The sequence below is a fragment of the Pundamilia nyererei genome, unplaced genomic scaffold (assembly GCF_000239375.1).
Source record: "Pundamilia nyererei isolate P.nyererei 1_Seehausen unplaced genomic scaffold, PunNye1.0 scaffold00093, whole genome shotgun sequence".
NCBI classification, from domain to species: domain Eukaryota; kingdom Metazoa; phylum Chordata; class Actinopteri; order Cichliformes; family Cichlidae; genus Pundamilia; species Pundamilia nyererei.
In genome coordinates, this window is record NW_005187494.1 from 1,338,073 (window position 1) to 1,357,197 (window position 19,125).

At 38.6% G+C, this 19,125-nt stretch overlaps 1 protein-coding gene across 1 annotated transcript; it reads left to right on the plus strand.

Annotated features, from left to right (window-relative positions):
• The first annotated feature begins 2,648 nt into the window (after positions 1-2,648).
• On the plus strand, positions 2,649-16,259 carry LOC102214903 (sodium/hydrogen exchanger 3-like). The gene is made up of 16 exons (XM_005739747.1): positions 2,649-2,910; positions 5,161-5,463; positions 7,838-7,998; positions 9,901-9,979; positions 10,170-10,347; positions 10,467-10,687; positions 10,779-10,981; positions 11,091-11,180; positions 11,261-11,331; positions 11,414-11,543; positions 11,649-11,794; positions 12,070-12,190; positions 13,098-13,268; positions 15,208-15,262; positions 15,375-15,458; positions 15,988-16,259. Exons 1-16 carry the CDS (start codon positions 2,649-2,651, stop codon positions 16,257-16,259), a joined length of 2,547 nt encoding a protein of 848 aa, XP_005739804.1.
• Positions 16,260-19,125: the final 2,866 nt, after the last annotated feature.

Below are 19,125 nucleotides of genomic sequence, written 5' to 3' on the forward strand. Positions count from 1 at the left end.
TTCCTTGCCTTTTGTTTGTACCTTTTACCAGCCTCATTAAACGGCTCGCTTTTTGTTAACATTCAAGTTTTGTTCCCTGTTCCTTGGGGTCTGCGCAGTACTCAGTAGTTTACTCATTCATAACCATTAGCTGTAACATTGGTAGCTTATCAGTAGCGCTGATAGCTGATGCCTTCCACGTTCTGCTTCATGGTAACAAGACTATTACTATTAACTTACTTACGTACCTTCACCGAGCTTCCTGATTGGTAGAGGTAACTTGAAATTTCGGTTTGCAAATTATGTGGGCTCATGCAGTACACTGGCAACAACATTTGTTTTCTTCTATGTTTGCATGTTGTTATTGTTGTTAGATATGCTGAATTTATTTTTTTTATTGCTGACCTGTGTGTTTTGCTTATGCGATAATGTGAATATCTTATCTCTGGGACTAATACTTATCTTACTACACAATTTATTTATTGCATTTTCCAGGAAGGCCGTTCAAAGTCTTTTCCAAGAAACATTAAGACATATCATTGAGGCAGATCTTTCAAGTGCCCGTTTAGCCGACAGGGTAAATGGGCAACCACATGCTGCATAGATAAATGCAGCAGCTCAGGTTCAGCTCTGAGGTGCTATGCTACGTGCCTTCCTGCTTTCCTGTCCATTCTTCATTATGGTGTCCAAAAAGACAGATCCTCCTTCTTCCCTGACAGTCTCTCTGCATAGCTGTAATGATAAAGACACTGTTCTTACACATTCTAAAAATCAAAGCTAGTGTTTCTGAACTAGATTGCTTAAGCCTCCTTGCACTAGTTCCAAGTATGTTTTATTATAGATTTATTGGGTTTGGTGGATTTATTGGACACTGGATCAGCCTAATAAGAGATGTGTTTGCCGTTCATTTGTTCATTAGTCCTCGGCACGTCTACACTACACTCATGATACTTCTTTCAGAACTGATCTTTCATGCTGTGTTTGATTCGTTGCCCTTGTGAAAGACTTTGCAGGGTGAATTTTAAAAAGTGCTGAATAAATTATCATATTTTTTCCTGTTATTTTTATTACTATAAAACATTTATAAACATTATAGATTACATATATCTTATTTTTTTTCTCTTTAATATTTCTGCAGAAGATAAAATTAGGATTATTAAGACAACATGAATAATGGAACGCTAATCCAGTCCAAGAATAACTTCTGTGGCTGTAAATGAGCATAATATGTCAACTTTAATTATGTCTTTGTTTAAACTTTGCAAATAATCGATTGTAATCAGGCAGCACGGTGGTGTAGTGGTTTGCACTGTTGCTTCACAGCAAGAAAGTTCTGACTCCACCGGCTGGTTGGCCGTCACTAACAAGACAAATTTGCAGCGATCAGAGAAGTTTGAGACAAGTGTGTGGAGCGCCAGCCAGCCCATATTTACTCGAATTCCAGACTTTACTCTTAATGAGTATCCGGTTCCTTTGGGGGATGTTGACCTTTCAAGCAGTATATGTCAAGTAAGCAGTCTAAATATTGCATAAAGATATGGGCAACTTGTGTTGCAGGGCCAAGTTATTGCTGGAATATAGAGGTTTACATGGGGAAACCTGCAGACAGTGTTCCTGAAAAGAATCAAGTGAGGTTTGTAGTTCTGGAGATCGATTGGAGGTCTGATAATTTCTTCATCACCTGAAGTCTTAGTAAGAAGCTGCGTCAGACACGATTACTTTGGGGATAATTTCCTCTGTACACAAATAAAATATTCTCAGTTAAAACAGGTGTTACTTTATATGACTGCATAAAAATTTAAAAATGTATCAAAACAAATGTTCTTGGTAACTTTGACCCAAAGTGGTCTGTGATCAACAGGATCCTATATTTTATCCGATTATTGCTTATAGTCAAAATAATCCTGAAATGATCCCTTTTATAACCCGAATTCAAAGCATATAAAGTCAGAATATTGACACATACAGGGCATAAAGTACAAACACATGTTCAAAAACTGTAATGTCCATAACAACTTAGGTTGATAAAAAGATCAACACAAGAAGTAGTGATAATATAGCTATTATAGTCTTTATGAATAGTCTTAAAGGAACAGACATTTTTGGGACTCATTGTTGTAAATGTTCCTGTCATAACACCATACTAAGTGTGAACCTAGGAAAGAAAGTATGTTTGGTGGCCTAAGTTACAGTATTTTCTTTCTTTTGAATTGATAAGTTCACATACACATGCTTCAAACAAGCTCATATTAACATGTGTTATTTACAATAGGATTAAAAAGAGCTTCATAAGTTTGTAAATAAGATGTTTCTTCCAAAAATATTTTAATCAACTCCATCAGAGAATTTAAATATTAGTGAAAACTTGGTAATAAAGGGATTCACGGACTTTAATTATACCACTGAATGATGTGGCCACACTTACTGGTCTGGGTACACGAGTGGGAGGAGAAAGACCAACATCATAATGGGCTGAGCTTCACCTGCTGTGAAAAGCTGTATCCTTATCCAGAAAGTAGATGTTGGAGGACAATGAGAGTGATCTGAGGGAGAAGAAGGCACAGCATAGGGAATGAGACTTTAAGCTACAGTCTGAGGCTGACCTGAGCATTTGTATTAACAGTCTAAATAAGAGTTTGATTACAATTTTTAAGGCATTGTATCCAAGAATGGCAACTTCTTGGCGATTTACACTTATTCTGTGCATGCTGCTGATGGCGTGTGGAGGCTTGAGCCTGGCTAGTGAAGAAGCAGAACCCCGAAATTCTCAAACAGACACTGGGACGGGCTCAAACTCTAACGCAACTGAAGAGGGTGGTCAGGGAGCGGTGCCCATCACTACACTGCCTATTGTGACCTGGAAGTGGCATCACGTCACCACACAGTACCTGGTGGCCCTGTGGATCCTGGTTGCCTGGCTCTGCAAACTCAGTAAGTCTTGCAAAGCCAAATTGATGGAAGTGCTCTTCTTCCGGCATTATAAACTCCGCTGCACCCAAGAAATTTTGTAATTTTTAAATATGTATGTAGTTTAGGGTTATTCTGATCATCTATTTTTGTCACTGGGTCAATTTCTTAATTGTTATTTCTCAAGGAAGTGCTCACAAAATAAATAAAAATAGTTATAAAAAAAAGAGTGTGTAAGTTCACTTATATTCAAATAGGGCCAAATCTTATATCACAAGGGAGGATTCAGGGTCATCTGATCCAGGCCTAACAGTATGCTTAGCAAAACGGAAAGTTTTAAGCCTAATCTTAAAAGCAGACATGGTTTGCTACAGGCTCTCCCCCCCATTCTATTTTTAAATACTCTAGGAACCACAAGTAAGCCCACTGTCTGAGAGCAGAGTGTTCTAATGGGGTTATATGGTACTATAAAGTTATTAAGATAAGACGGGGCCTGATTATTTAAGACTTTGTAAGTGAGGAGCAGGATTTTGAATTCAATTCTGGATTTAACAGGGAGCCAATCAAGAGAAGCCAAAACAGGAGAAATATGCTCTCTCTTTCTAGTCCCTGTCAGTATTCTTGCTGCAGCATTTTGGATTAACTGAAGGCTTTTCAGGGAGTTTTTTGGACATCCAGATAATAATGAATTACAGTAGTCCAGCCTGGAAGTAATAAATGCATGAACTAGTTTTTCAGCGTCACTGTGAGACAGAATGTTAAAAATTACCCCAAGTTTGGTGGCCAAGCTAATGTCATCCAGAGTAAGCATCTGGTTAGATACCATATTTCTATGATTTTATGGCCAAGTACAATAACCTAATTTTTCTTTGAATTTAGAAGCAGAAAATTGGAGGTCAACCAAGTCTTTATCTTTAAGACCTTTCTGCAGTTTGTGTTATCTGGCTTTATGGATAGATAAAGTTGTGTTTCATGTGCATAGCAGGGACAATGTAAGGAATGCCTTTTAATGATATTGCCTAAAGGAAGCATGTTGATCATATTCAGGATTGAAATATTAATTAATGGTAGGACTTCTTTGAGCAGTCTTATAGGAATGGGGTCTAAAAGACATGTTGATAGTTTGGAGGAAGCAATAAGTTAAGTTAACTCAGAAAGATCAATTTGAGAAAAAGACTAAATAAATATCAGTGGTACAGAAAGTGGTTACATCTGTGAAATGATTATGAGTAATTTTTCTTTAATGGTTAAAATTGCATTTGTGAAGAAATTCATGAAGTCAGTACCAGTGCTGTCAGCGTTAATCTCGTTAAAACCGCTCTAACGCTTTTACGCCGTGCAGCCCCGCACACTGCGCTAACTCGCTAATGGAGATTTGCCACGTTAATGCAGTTATGGCGTTAACATCATTTTAACGAGATTAACGCTGACAGCACTAGTCAGTACCAGTTAACATTAAACGAATGGCTTGTTCAACAGAGTTCTTACTTTTTGTTCGCCTGGAAACAAGGCTAAAGAGAAACCTAGGGTTTTTCTTAATTTCTTTAATCAGTGATGAACATGATTGATGAAGATGTTCCAGCTTCCCAGCAGTCGCAAACACTTTTTAGAGGCTAAATGATGATCTTCAAAATTAGTGATGCACCATTTCCTCTCCAGTTTATGACTCATCTGCATTAAGGCACATCTTTGACAGTTAGCAAAATGTTATAACTTAACATTGTTGACCTAATGAGACAATTTTTATTAAGCCATCAGGTAGGACTGAATAAGGTGATATTATATTGCTTATATTGTAATTACTGATAAATTTCAGCTGACATGACTTTTCATGACTTATTGGAACTCACATTCTCCACCTCTTCAATTATTTTCCCCCCATGTCATTCCTCATTATTACACATGACTTAATTTCTGAACATCTATAGTTTTATTTCATTGCATATGTGAATTGGATGGGTTGTTACCAAGATCTGGTGAGAATATCATTTCAATAGCACCTTTAGAAATATATTTGCTTAGAAAGCTGGTGACTTATCTTACCTGCTATATATCTGTCCACAGTCCCTAAATATAAATAAAATATTGCAACAGTTGCAAATGATCAAATGGAGTTTTATGTATATGGTTTTACTTAAAGTGCAGTGAAGGTTTGAATGTTTGCCAGCTCCTACCTGACTACAAGCAGACTGGCTTAAAATCAAAGGTTGTTACAAAGGTGGTTGATAGTATTGATTAATGGTTCTTGTCCTGATCTTTTTTTTCTCCTCTCAGTCATTGAGTCCAACCACCATGTCACCAACGTCATACCCGAGAGCGTCCTGCTCATCTGCTTCGGTTTTGTTTTGGGTGGCATGATTTGGGGTGCAGACAAGATGCAGACCTTCAGACTGACCCCGACAGTCTTCTTCTATTTCCTGTTGCCTCAAGTCATTCTGGATGCAGGCTACCACATGCCAAACAAACTGTTCTTCACCAACCTGGGTGCCATCTTGGTCTATGCTGTCATTGGGACCTGCTGGAATGCTGCCAGTTTGGGGCTGTCGTTGTGGGGGTGTCACATGGGAGGATTCATGGGTAAGAGAGGATTTTTATTTTGTTTCATTTCAGCAAACCTGCTACCACGGCTCACATAGAGGAAGTGATGTCAAAGCTCAGCGGCCCGAGACGAGAGATGGACTCAAACGCAGATTCAACCTGAGACTCGAGAAAGTGATAAACAAAAGAACTTTATCTAACAATGGCGTGATGCACAAGGTGAACAGAGCTAAGGTTGTGAACTGAGCAGGTATATGAACATGAACTGTGAGACTAAGGGAAGGTTGCAAATAACATGAAGTGTGAGAGGACACTATGCTGGCTGGAACTGAGATCTTGGTGGGGGAAGCAGAGGCAGGTCAAGGGTAAAAAAAGGTCAAGAAATTTCCAGTTAACTCTGTCAAATGCTTTTTCTGCATCTAAAGAAAATATTGTAGTTTTGATGTTTTTACTGTATGAGTAGTCTATTAAATTAAATAATCTACGTGCGTTTGTTGATGAGTGCCTACCTTTTATGAAACCAGTTTGGTCAGGATGAATTAAGAGGGGGGTTATTTTCTCCAGTCTCTTTGAGAGAGCTTTGCAGATTATTTTAAGGTCTACATTTATAAGGGATATTGGACGATAGCTTGAGGGAAATAAAGGCTCTTTTCCTGGTTTTAGCTGGAGATTAATGTTTGCAGAATTCATATTTGATGGAAATCTGCCGTCTTCTTTGATTTCCAACAACGTTCGGTTAAAAACTGGTGCTAGAATCGTCCAGAATTCTTTGTAGAATTCTGCAGGAAAGCCATCTGGACCTGGAGCCTTAATGTTGGGGATGCTTATCAGGGCTTCCTGGAGTTCACCTGGTGTCAGTGGTGAATCCAGCGCCATTGCTTGAGTGTCTAATAATTTTGGAAGAGTTATGTTGTTCAAAAACTGATCAATTTCCTTTTTAGATGGGTTTATTTGTGGTGAATACAACATCTTTTAGAAATCCCTGAAAATGTTGTTTATTTGTTTCGGGTCACATATTGTGTTCCCAGATGAATCTTGAACAGCACATATAGTTGTTTTTTCTTAATTTATTTTTAGCTGGTTTGCTAGAAATTGACCGGATTTATTACCATGTTCATAATTTTGTAAGCGTAGTCTTTCTTTGTACTAAGAATTTTTTTTAAATCAATTATCTCATTTGAATCTAGTTTTGTTTTGCGTATTTTATTCAATGTTTCCTGATCGTGGTGGGACACGTAGGCTTCTTCTAGGGATTTTTTTTTTTTTTACAATTTCTGAATATTTTCTTGTTTCTTTTTATGTGATGGGAAAGAAATTATTTCTGTTTTTTCTGGTTCTTGCCTGAGACGAGTAAATGTTGATCCAAGGCCCAAGCTGAAAACACAAAGACCGAGAGGTCACACAAGGTTTTAGCTGATGATCTGGTGAAGAGTGCAGGTCAGAGTTGGTCTTAAATACTGTGCACTGATTGCGGTCAATGAGCCAGCATGAGTGGAGTCAGGATCTCGGGGTAGAAGTGGAAAACTACTCCAGGAAGACCAAAACTCACTGGATCGTGGCCCTTTTAATGCTCTAAGTGAGAGTCTATAAAGATTAGTTTGCCTTTGGAACGAGCATCAAGTGGCCACTAGAGGAACTGCAGTTTGTAGTACTTCAGCCTTGGCTTTGTTTTTTTGCCTTGAAATTTGTTCTGGAAACAAAGACACGTCACACAAATGATATTTCTACATCCGCGGTGACTCAGGAAAGCTGCCTGAGAAGAGTTTTCTTTAGTATAAAACCAATCCTTTAAAACATTCCTTTTACTCTTTGTTTGGATACATTAAACATCGACATCACTAACAGCTAATTTGACTTCCTTTTAACACTTCATCAAAATGCAGACAAATGAAAATAAGATTTAAGTGGATTTTTAGTTCATTACAGCTCCAGGTTTGTCTGAGACTTTATACCAGGAGCCCCCAATCCAAGTCCACGAGGGCCGGTGTCCCTGCAGGTTTTAGATGTGTCCTTGATCCATCACAGCTGATTTAAAAGGATAAATTGCCTTCTCAACATGTCTTCAAGTTCTCCAGAGGCCTGGTAATGAACTAATCATGTGATTCAGGTGTGTGGACCCAGGGTGAGATCTAAAACCTGCAGGGACACCGGCCCTCATGGACTGGGATTGGGGACCCCTGCCTTAAACCTTTGAGTGAAGAATACTGAGTCTGACCACTGCCAAACCAGTGCACTGGATGAGACTGGAGAGAGATTTGACATGGACTTTTCCTACCAATAAATGAGGATGTTTTACCAAATGACACAGCATTTCATTCCAGCATTTCAGTTTGCAGCAAAGTGCCAGATTGATCATAGTTATAGTACAATTGAGCAAAACTGAATATATTTCCTGCTCTTTGTATCTGTACAGGTGACCTGGACATCAGTCTGCTGCAGTACCTTCTTTTTGGCAGTCTGATGGCTGCTGTGGACCCCGTGGCCGTCATCGCTGTGTTTGAGCAGGTCCACGTTAACGACGTCCTCTTTATCATAGTGTTTGGAGAGTCGCTGCTCAACGATGGTGTAACAGTGGTTCGTATGCATCATTGCTTTGTTTAGCATTACTTAAGTAGCATAACAGTTTGTGAGTTTGCTGAGACACCCATCATAGCAATGTAGTAGAGTAAGTAAACACTTGGGCCCTCTAGTGTAAGAGTTTTACAAATTGCACATGCAATGTGCAATTTGTAAAAGGAAACTATGAAAGGTCAGTTTGGTAACAAAATGCATTTATGTAACTATAGCATGTTGTACTGCATAAGGACAGTGAAACAAAATCTGACCAGCTGAATTCTTTCCTCCTTCCTTCGTCTCTGTAAATGTACAGTCGTGGTGAAAAGAAAAAAGCTTTTTTACGTATCAGGACATAGTAAATAATATCTGGTCCTTAATAGTCGCAAAATTAGGTGAATCAAACCAGAGGTGTCATGAGTTTGCAGCGCTTGCAGACCCATTTGGAGTGTTAAGTTGAAGACCAAGATGCAGATATGCAGAAAAAGAAGAAATAAACAGAAAACACACCTTTATTGGTTAAAATGTTCAGCAACAACATAACATTAACAAAAGCAGCTGGAGTAACACTAGGGAACACACTGGGAGTAAAGAGACAGTCTGACAAGGACTAAGAAGAAGACAGAATTATTTATGTACAGTGGTGTGAAAAAGTGTTTGCTCTGCCATGCAGGCCATTTCTGCCCAGTGTCTAACTTATGATGGAGTCATGAACTCTGACCAGGACTGAGGCAAGTTAGGCCTGCAGTTATTTGGATGTTGTTCTGGGTTCTTTTGTGACCTCTTGGATGAGTTGTTACTGAACTCTTGGAAAAATCAGAATCAGAATCAGAGAGACTTAATTTATCCCCAAGGGGCAATTAAGATACAACAGAGCAGCATGATGTTAAAAACAAGGACGGGGCGTAAACAGGCAAAACGAATGAGAAAAAAAATACTTAAAATACACAGAATATACACAGTTTTAAAATTAAAGTCACTGAATAAGTGAATAAAAAACTGGAGGTGACTAAAAGTGAATAAACTGTCGGCAGTATAAAAAGAGTGTAGAGTACTTTATGTTTATGGTGTGGGAAATGGGCTTATTGGCTGGAGTTAAAAAGCAGAATGGCTTTCAGACAAAGGTGGCTCGCTGCATTTTCTCCTCCTGCAGAAAATGCAGTGGAGGCGCCGCCCATAGGGGAGCCGTTGAAATGCGGCATTAAGAATGTGAGAGGGGTCATTAATAATTTTGGCTGCCTGTCTAAGGGCCTGTTGGCTGAAAAACCTGTTCAACAGTTCTGACAGGCAGGCCAATGATTTTAGAGCACACTGATGCAGTGTGCTGCAGTCTGTTCCTGTTCTGAAGGTTGAGGGAGTGGAGCCAGCAGGAGATGGAGAAGGTCATGATGCATTCCAGGAAGGCATAGTAAAAAGTCATCATGATGGGTGTGCTGACTCCAAAGTAGTTGAGTTTCCTAAGGAGGTATAGCCATTGGTAGTCAAAGGAGCTTGCAAAGAAAAGCGACTGAGAACCTTCACAGACATATAGCCATTGGTGGCACCTCTGTGTTGGCAGAGAATTTCAGGAGGTTGTCAGAGATGGTTCCCAGGTATTTGTATACCTCAACTACCTCCACTGGCTTCCCATGGATGGTGGTGGTGACTGAAGCAGCCAGATCCCTCTGCCTACTGGAGATGGTCACCACCATCTCTTTGGTTTTGCTCACGTTCAGTTCAAGTTCGGAGCTGTTACACCACTCTACAAACTCCTGCATGCTCAGCACCCTCACCTAAATCATAAGACTTTGCCATGTTGAGAATGTGATAGAGGTTTTTCTCCTGTTGAATGGTACAAGCTAGAATGGACAAGTCTGGAAAACATTTTTACCAGATGACCAGTCATTAATTTTTCTTCCATCCAATTTTTCTTTCATCTCTTAGGTGCTCTTCAATGTGTTTGATGCATTTGTGTCACTGGGAGGATCCCAAATTGATGCTGCAGAAATTGCTAAAGGAATAGGTAAGACATGACATTTATTAAGCTGTTAATAGAGAATTTATCAGTGCATGCAGCTGACTGCATGTTTCCACAACCTTATAAACTAGGGCTGAGTGATGAAGTCACTTGCGTGAATCACAAAACATTTCTTCCACTGAAAACGATTTGTCCAGATGAACAGAATTTACTTTTTGGGACTCTCTCTCCACAGTTTCCTTCTTCGTGGTTGCATTTGGTGGTTCCCTTGTGGGCATAGCATTCGGCCTACTAATTTCACTTCTGACCAGATGCACAAAAAATGTCAAGATCATCGAGCCAGGCTTCATCTTTGTCATGGGATACCTTTCCTACCTGACTGCTGAGATGCTTTCCCTGTCTGCTATCCTTTCGTGAGTATTTCACAATTGAAATATCATTTATTTTATTATGTCTTATTCATTTTCTATATGTAAAAATGTAGTAAACATATTTAGATGCACAAAATTTATATTTGTGGTTCTTTCTGTAGGACTACATTCTGCGGTGTGTTATGTCAGAAGTACGTCAGAGCAAACATGCATGAGCATTCAGTCCAAACAGTCAAATATGCCATGAAGGTTTTCGCCAACGGATCAGAAACCATCATCTTTGTTTTCCTCGGTATCTCGGCCATCGATAAGGTTATCTGGGTTTGGAACACGGGCTTCATCCTCCTCACAGTCTTCTTCGTCTTTGTGTATAGATTCATTGGTGAGATTTGGTCCTTTTGCTATCACATGCACACATTGTGATTTAAAGGTTTGTGTGTTATACAAAGAAATTTTCTGTGTTTGTACTGCAGGTGTGTTTTTCCTCACCTGGATCCTTAACAGGTACAGGCTGGTCCCGCTGGAATTCATAGATCAGGTGATTATGAGCTACGGTGGCCTACGAGGGGCTGTTGCGTATGGCCTGGCTGTGATGCTGGATGAAAACAAGATAAAAGAGAAAAACCTGATGGTCTGCACTACACTCATTGTGGTTTACTTCACTGTCATCTGGCAGGTAGTAAAAGTTTGGTTTTTATTATTAAATGTATACATTATTTTCTTTCTTCTTACACAGTCTGCATTAGAGCTAAAGGTTTGCACATTACTGCTTCACATTGTTGCAGGGAATGACGATGAAACCTCTGGTCACGTGGCTGAAAGTAAAGAGAGCTGAAGTGAAAGAGCTCACACTCCTAGAAAAAATGACAAACAAGGTAAATCTTAAGAAACATCTCATGTTTCACCTACACAACCATTTTCTGTCCAGTTATTAGAGTCCTTCTCCTTTCTTTAGATGTTTAATCACACGCTGGTCGCCATAGAAGACATATCAGGACAAATAGGACACAACTGTCAGAGGAGCAAGTATGAAAAGACTTGATACATAAATTCAAAATGCCTTTTCATTTTAAAATAGGCTACAGTGATCTGTTTTCTTTTTGCTAAGGTGGAAGTATTTTGAGGAGAAGTGGATGTCGAGGATTTTGATGAAGCCGTCTGCAAGGAAGAAACAAGACCAAGTCTTTGATGTCTTCCATCAGCTGAACCTCAAGGATGCTATGGAATATGTGACTGAAGTGAGAATCATTTGTACATTTTAAGTATATTTTGCTGAAATGCTCATTTTGGAAAACTAATAAGTTTGCCGCATGTAAAGAAAGCTCTGTCTTCTTCTGTTGCAGGGCGAGCGTAGAGGCTCACTGGAATTTATCCGTAAAGAAAGTGTTGCTATTGATTTCAGGAAAAAGTTTGAAAGTGAACACTCAGAGGACATGCCTGGCATGAGGGCGGACATGTCAAATGGTCACTGTGCAAAGCCCACTACGAGGTAAGCAATCTGGATTTTTCTGATAATAAGAGGAGAGCTAAAAGCAGACTTACAAGCCATTATATAATTGGGTGGTGATGAATCAGAGGCCACAAAAAATTATTTTAATTTGAAGAAAAATCTAACTAGCTAACTAGGAGCACTGCAACTTTTCAGTGCCTGAAAACAGCTCATTTCACAACCATATTTTAAAATATAAACCAGAGGGAACATAGCCCTTTTAATATTCTAGTATTACTTTAAATCACTGACACGATTGTCTTCCTCTGTACTAGAGACCCTATTCCATCAGTAAGCGTGGAAATGCACGAGCACGCCATGAAGGCTAAGAACGAAGCTGAGGCAGTTAACGCTCACAACCTTCTGGATCAGCATCTTTACAAGAGCAGGAAGCAGGTAATGAGCACATTCAGTCATCACATGGAGGGCTTACTAAAGCAGCTTAGCGCTGCACTTTCATTTCATTGGAGACAAAATGTTAAATGTTGTCATTGTGTTACTTAAATTTGTAAGTCTTAGTTCAAGCACCATGATCAAAGACATTCCTTTGTTTCTGACCTCCCCAGCCTGTTGGTGGGGGAGGCTGTAGTGTTTTATTATGGGCACATCCTACGGTTAGCGTTCTGTTTCTTATTTAGTGAGGATGTTTTACTTCCTGCCTTTTTGACCTCACCTGTGTTAAGCCATATACAGGGTGGGGGAGATGATCTTTTTTGTGTGCAGGAGGTCACACAAATGCACACCCTAACACAAACACACACACACACGTGCACACACACATTCTTGCACATGCACACATACACACAGATGCTCGCACATGCATGCACACACACACACACACACACACACACAGATGGTCGCATATACATGCAAACACACACACACACACACACACACACACACACACATACAAAATCAAAGTAAAATCAAAACAAAAAATGCATATATAACACTTTTCTTATGTCCTGCTCATGCCAGTCACTCAATTCCCGTGAAAAGATATGAAAGGTTATTCTACTGTTCTAAAAAAATATATATATATCAGTCAGGACCACGGTGGAAAGATATTTCCAGGAATCAGCATCAACAGATGCAGATGATCAAGTCAGGCACAGCAGTTACAGATGCAACTGTGAGCAGTTTCATGCACCTCAAATCCAGCTGCCTGAGATTTATATTTGTAGAATTTGTATAGTTGTATATCAGCACTGAGACCAGCTGAATTGCCTGGACTGTGGCTGAGCTTGACTTCATGGTCTTCGTGGTTTGTTTTTATCAATGAGTTTTCTTTTCTTGTTCATAGCATCGCCACAGGTTCAGTCGCAGCAAATTCATAATCAACAAAGATGAGAAAGAAGTCCAGGAGATCTTCAAGAGAACCATGAAGAACCGAATGGAGTCATTCCAGCCTGCAAAGACGGGCGTTTCACCAAAGACGGTCATCAAGCACACAAAGAAGGAACACCAGCAGAAGGTAAAGAGAAAGAGAGGGAATGAGTTTACCACAAAGAGCAAAGAGCTGATTATGTCTTTGTGAGGTTCAGTGAAGAAGAAAAGTTTCTTTTGCAAATACGGCCCTTACTGATTCTTTATTTTCAGTTCTGTTTCTTGTTGTACAAAATAGTAAATAATTCCCTATTGAGCCTTTATTAAACTTCCTTGAAATAATATTCATAAACTCTCTTCCATGTGTGAAAGTGGACAAAAATATTGGATTTTGCTTCTTGAAGTAAAATTTAAGTAAAATTAATCTTTTTTTTTTCTTCTTTTGTCTGTTTGGTACAGTTTCAATTCCAAAAAAAGGAAGTTGTTTAAAATATATTATTATTATATATATAATTACTACAAAATTCCAATGATTTGTACATCTCACAAATCTATATTTGATTCAAAATAGAGCAAAATAGAATCATAAAACATATCATATGTTTAAACTGAGAAATTAAACTCAGAAGATGTCAATTTTTAAGAAAGATATTTATTTTGAATTTGATGGCAGCAATACATCTCAAAAGAGTTGGGACATCTCCATGTTTACCACTGTGTGCAAGCACACAGAACAGCCCATAAACTTCCCGACATTCCCTGAAAAATATGTTGTCTGGTCAGTCCAAAACTCAGGACCATGACACTTTGGCCCAAAGAAGATAGAAGTGTCCGGATCATGTCATGGCTTCTTCTTTGGAGGACAGAGCTCTGACCTGCATTTGTTGATTAACTTGATTAACTTGTTAATGAGCCCATGCAGTGATTTCCATGGCAGAATTGTGTTTTTTAATGCGTGTTTTTTCTGCCTCAGAGCCAGAAAATCACCTAAATCCAATATTGATTTTTAACATTGCCCCTTTTGCAGATCCTTTACATTTCTTGTTGATATTATGTACTATAGATGCTGAGATATTCAGTGTCTTCACAATTTTACATTAAGGAACTAGGAATTAGTGTGAAGTTATCGCACAATTTGTAGACCCAGATTTTTGCAGATTTGTGCCCATCTTTGCTTCTGAGACACTGAGACCACTTAACCTAAAAAGCTGCAAAATGTTCCTCCAAGCTTTTCTTATTGTTTTTACTTAGTTTTCCAGCTTTTAGTTGTCCTGCTCCAAGTCTTTTTGTGTTGCTGTCATCCAATTCAACATGAGCTAATATTGTTCTTAAAATGGCAAATTATTTCTGATTTATTGTGAATAAAATCAAGGCAGTGCTGATTATACCATTTTAGCAGACATAAATTGATATTTAAGTGCTTTTGTTTTTTATCATGTTATGCAGGGCTGAATGATTCCATCCAAACTCTTCCTGGACAGGTCGTCAGTCTGTCGCAGAGCTAACACGCAGAGACAGAAAACTATTCCCACTCGTATTCACACCTATGGGCAAAATAGAGTTAACCTAACCCTACCAACAGAATGTCTTGAGAGGACCTTCTTGCTGGGAGGCAACTGTGCTCATCACTGCCCTACCGTAACAGTGCCAATCTCTGCTTCATACTGCTGCAGAGAACAATATTCAAATATTAATATAAGTATATAAAGTATTGTGTGATAAATGTATCATATTGGTTTATTACCAGAGCTCATATAGAACTTTAAAACCGATACCTACACAGATATTTTTAAAAAGTTAAATATTCCTTTATACCTTTTTCCTTTCAGATACATGAAACACTAGTAGACATGATACATTTGTGATGTCTACTTATTTCCTCAATTCAGCTGGTTGTTGTTTGTAGTGTTGCAAACATGCTTGTTGCCATCAGGGAAGTTGCAGAGTGCCCTCTGCTAGACAAAATATGTAACAGCAACATTGGTAGCATAGTTGAAGGCCGTTGGTCTTGTCTCTTTTTTTTACTTCACCTTCCATATTTTTTTTAAACATAGCGTGTGATCAAATGACTCTTCCTCCTCTTACAGATGCCAAAAGGAAAGTCAATAAGCCAGACTAAACTCTGCTATTCGGGTGATGAAGGTTTGTATGTCTGCTTTTGTTGTTGTTGTTGTTGTTGTTGTTGTTGTTGTTGTTGTTGTTGTTTTATAGATTTAAAATCTTAGTCAACAAATTTTCTCATTTTCATTTATAGATTTTGGGTTCTCAGAGGGAGATAGCGCCTCTGGCTATGACTTGCCATACCCTTCTTTCCCCATGAGAGATTCCAAACCAGGAGGTAAAATAATCCACTTTTTACATCCCGTATGAAAATGAGAGAAAACATATTTTTCAGAAATAATTAAGAGCAGAAAATGCCTTTACTACAAACACAAAGATTACAACATATAACAGAGGGAACTAAATAGACAGTACATATGCAATACATTTAAAAAAGGTGCAGTACATGTGTGAAAACAACGCATTATCATAGGATTATTATAGAATTGCCTAATTCTGTTCTCACTCTGCAAGCGAACACTTATAAAACATTTTGACAGCACTGAGTCATGTTGAGTTTGATTTATGTACAAAGACAAGAAGGACCAAGCACAATGAAAATCTGCAGACATAAAGAGTTATATAGATTTAGCATCTAGAGAACAGAGGTAATCTAATAAAATATGAAGTACTGCTCAGGTGCATTAATAAAAAGGAGCAGCCAATAATAGTGTCACTTGTATAAAAAAATTATAATAATGCAGAGAACAGCAATGTCTCCAATATTGAACCCTGAGGTACTAATTCAGTTTTTTTCTTTCATCAAGGTGGGATTGAGAACTCAGCCTTTGTGTCAGATTTGTACCCCACGGAGTCATTGCAGATCCCTCCTTGGCTGGCAGAGGGTGAGCTCGACAGCAGCATGGTAGCTCCGTCACTGCGAGCCCAGGCAAGCCCGCCCACATCACCGATGGAAATGCGCCACCTGGGGCTTCTTCGTGTCAGCACTCGCTCCACTGACACAAAGCAGATGAACAATGATCAATTGCCGCTGCCACCAACACATCCTCCTCCTCCACCTCCCAGTAGCCACATGTAACTGGATCCCAATCCCAACACCCTGTTCTGTCTCACTTGAACCTGGGACAAAGACATAAAACAAACCTCAGACATCTACTCTTATATTGACAAGGAAAAGTTTTCTTTTCCGTAGCTGTGTTTAGCTTCTGTGTTTCTACACAGAACATACACAGTTTCAAACCTCTGTGCTCTTCAAACAACCCCTGCTGTTTTTAGGTTCAGCCTTCACTTGACAAAGAAAAACTGCACTGAAACAAATCCTTCATGTTCAACATAAAAGATATGTTGAACACCCTCATATAATCTGTGGTTTGTAGTGAATCTGCCATTGAAAACCATTATTTAAGGATTTTTAAAAATATCTTAATATGATGCCAAAACTTTTCAAATGATGTGGATTTTCTCTATATAGCAATAATAACAACAGGGTTTAAATAGAGTGATTTAAAATAGTTTGTGAATCTATAATCCATAGATTCGTATTGCACAATACAACGAAAGCTTTCACCACCAGGGGGCACTATTTTCCCAGTCAATGTGAGACATACTATTACTAGCATAATAAAATCCTGCATAGGTCAATGATGCACATGGATGTTCACATCTTCCATTCATCACGCAGGATCTTTGTAAGCTTTCGAGTAGGCGTAAGGATGGTTCCACAGTATGTGGCATCAACTTTCACACATGGGTGGATCTACAAGGGGGCATGGGGTCAAATAAAATACTTTTTATTTTTTTTATTTTTTTTTAAATAAAAATAATCTCTTGCCATCCCTAGTGCCGCCCTAGTTTTGCATGCGATGGTTTTGTTTATAAAAAAAAAAAAAGCTAGCATTAACACTTTGAGCACAGCTGAATATAAACTGAATATGAATTCTAAAACTGAATTTATTGCATAGTGTTACCGCCAACCCCCACCCCACACACACTTCACCCTTAAAAAATGTGTGTTCATGAAAGTGCAGTTCTGTCATTTTGTTTAAATTTAAGCATGTAACAATTTTAACATTTCTAATAAAAAAAAGTTTGAAACTTAAGTTAGAATTGTGTTTGTAAATGAACCATCCCATTTTGAGTAGCTTTCTGGATTTTGTACTTATTGGGCTACATACTTATTATATAGGCTATACAGTATATACAATCAAAATTCACATGTTTTATTTCATCCACATGTTTAAGTATGTGGGCTAAAGATAAGAAGAAAGTTGTAGACTATATTTATATGAAGCATGTATATACTTACTGCATTTGATGTATATTAACCATATATGGATGTAGCACTTGCATACGTGCAAACAAGAAATATGGCTTTGATTTTGATTTCCATGTCAGCCTTAGAACATTTCTTTAGATCTAACTGTGAGGCAAACACACTGCAGTGGGAACTATTTAAACATTTGCACAGATTCAATGAACTCATCTCAAGATTCATAGCACAGTTCAGATTCTTAGCATAGCGATGCCGCTTTTTAAAAAATCTTTTTAGGATTTTGGGGGGTTCTGTGGTTTTATTTGGGGGGTGGGGGAGACTTTAGAACCTGAAGTAAATGCTCTTGACACACTCACATGTGCTTCTGGACAGAGACCTCAGATGTTGTTCCTGGGTAAGTATCAGAGTAAGAATCTGGTTAGATACCATATTTCTAGGAATTTTAGGGCCAAGTACAACAATCTCAATTTGATCTGAATTTAGAAGCAGAAAGTTGGAGGTACATCCAGGTCTTCACGTCTTTAAGACATTCCTGCAGTTTAACTAATTGGCGTGCTATATCTGACTTCATGGATAGATTTGGTAGAAAGTTGGGTGTCATCTGCATAGCAGTGAAAATGTATGTTATGCCTTCTAATGATACTGCTTAAGGGAAGCATCTATAATGTAAACAGAATTGGTCCTAGCACTGAAGCCTGTGAAACTCTATAATTAACCTTAGTGTGTGAAGAGAACTCTTCATTTACATGAACAAATTGGAGTCTGTTAGATTGATATGATACAAACCACTGCAGCACAGTACCTGTAATACCTACAGGATTGCTTTAATCGTGCTAATAGAATATTATGGTCGACAGTATCGAACGCTGCACTGAGGTCTAGCAGGACAAGCACAGAGATGAGTCCACTGTCAGAGGCCATAAGAAGAGCATTTGTAACCTTCACTAAAGCTGTTTCTGTGCTGCGATGAGCTCTGAAACCTGACTGAAACTCTTCAAATAAGCCATTCTTCTGCAGATGTTTGACAACTACTCTTTCAAGGATTTTTGAGCTGAAAGGAAGTTTGGAGATTGGCCAATAATTAGCTAAGACAGCTAAGACGTTTAACTACAGCCAGCTTGAAGCCCTGTGGTACATAGTCGATTATTAGAGATAGGTTGATCATATTTAAGACTGAAGCATTAATTAATGGTAGAACTTCTTTCAGCAGTCTTGTAGAAATGGGGTCTAAAAGACACGTTGATGGTTTGGAGAAATTACTGGAGTTAACTCAGAAAGATCACTGGTGCTGAAAGTAGCTGTAGATAATTTTACATCTGTGATATGATTATGACTAATTATTTCTACTAGTTAAATTTTTATTTGTGAAGAAGTTCATGAAGTCATTACCAGTTAACGTTAAAGGAATGATGGGCTCAACAGTACTCTGACTTTTTGTCAGCCTGGCTACAGCGCTGAAGAGAAACCTTGTTCTTACTTTCTTCAATCAGTGATGAACAGTAAGATGTACTAGCATTAAGGAAGGCTTTTTAAGTACCAAACTATTTCTCCAGGATAAATGATGATCTTCTAAATATGTGAAACGCCTTTTCTTCTCCAGCTTACACATTATCTGCCTTAAGGTGTGCGTTTGAGAGTTATACCTGGGAGTCAAGTACTCCCAGGTATAAGC

Coding starts and splice junctions, on each gene's coding strand:
- LOC102214903 (XM_005739747.1), top strand. CDS start 2,649: ATGGCAACTTCTTGGCGATTTACACTTATTCTGTGCATGCTGCTGATG. Junction 9,980..10,169: donor AGAAATTGCTAAAGGAATAG/GTAAGACATGAC, acceptor CTCTCTCCACAG/TTTCCTTCTTCGTGGTTGCA. Junction 11,181..11,260: donor TAGAAAAAATGACAAACAAG/GTAAATCTTAAG, acceptor TCCTTTCTTTAG/ATGTTTAATCACACGCTGGT.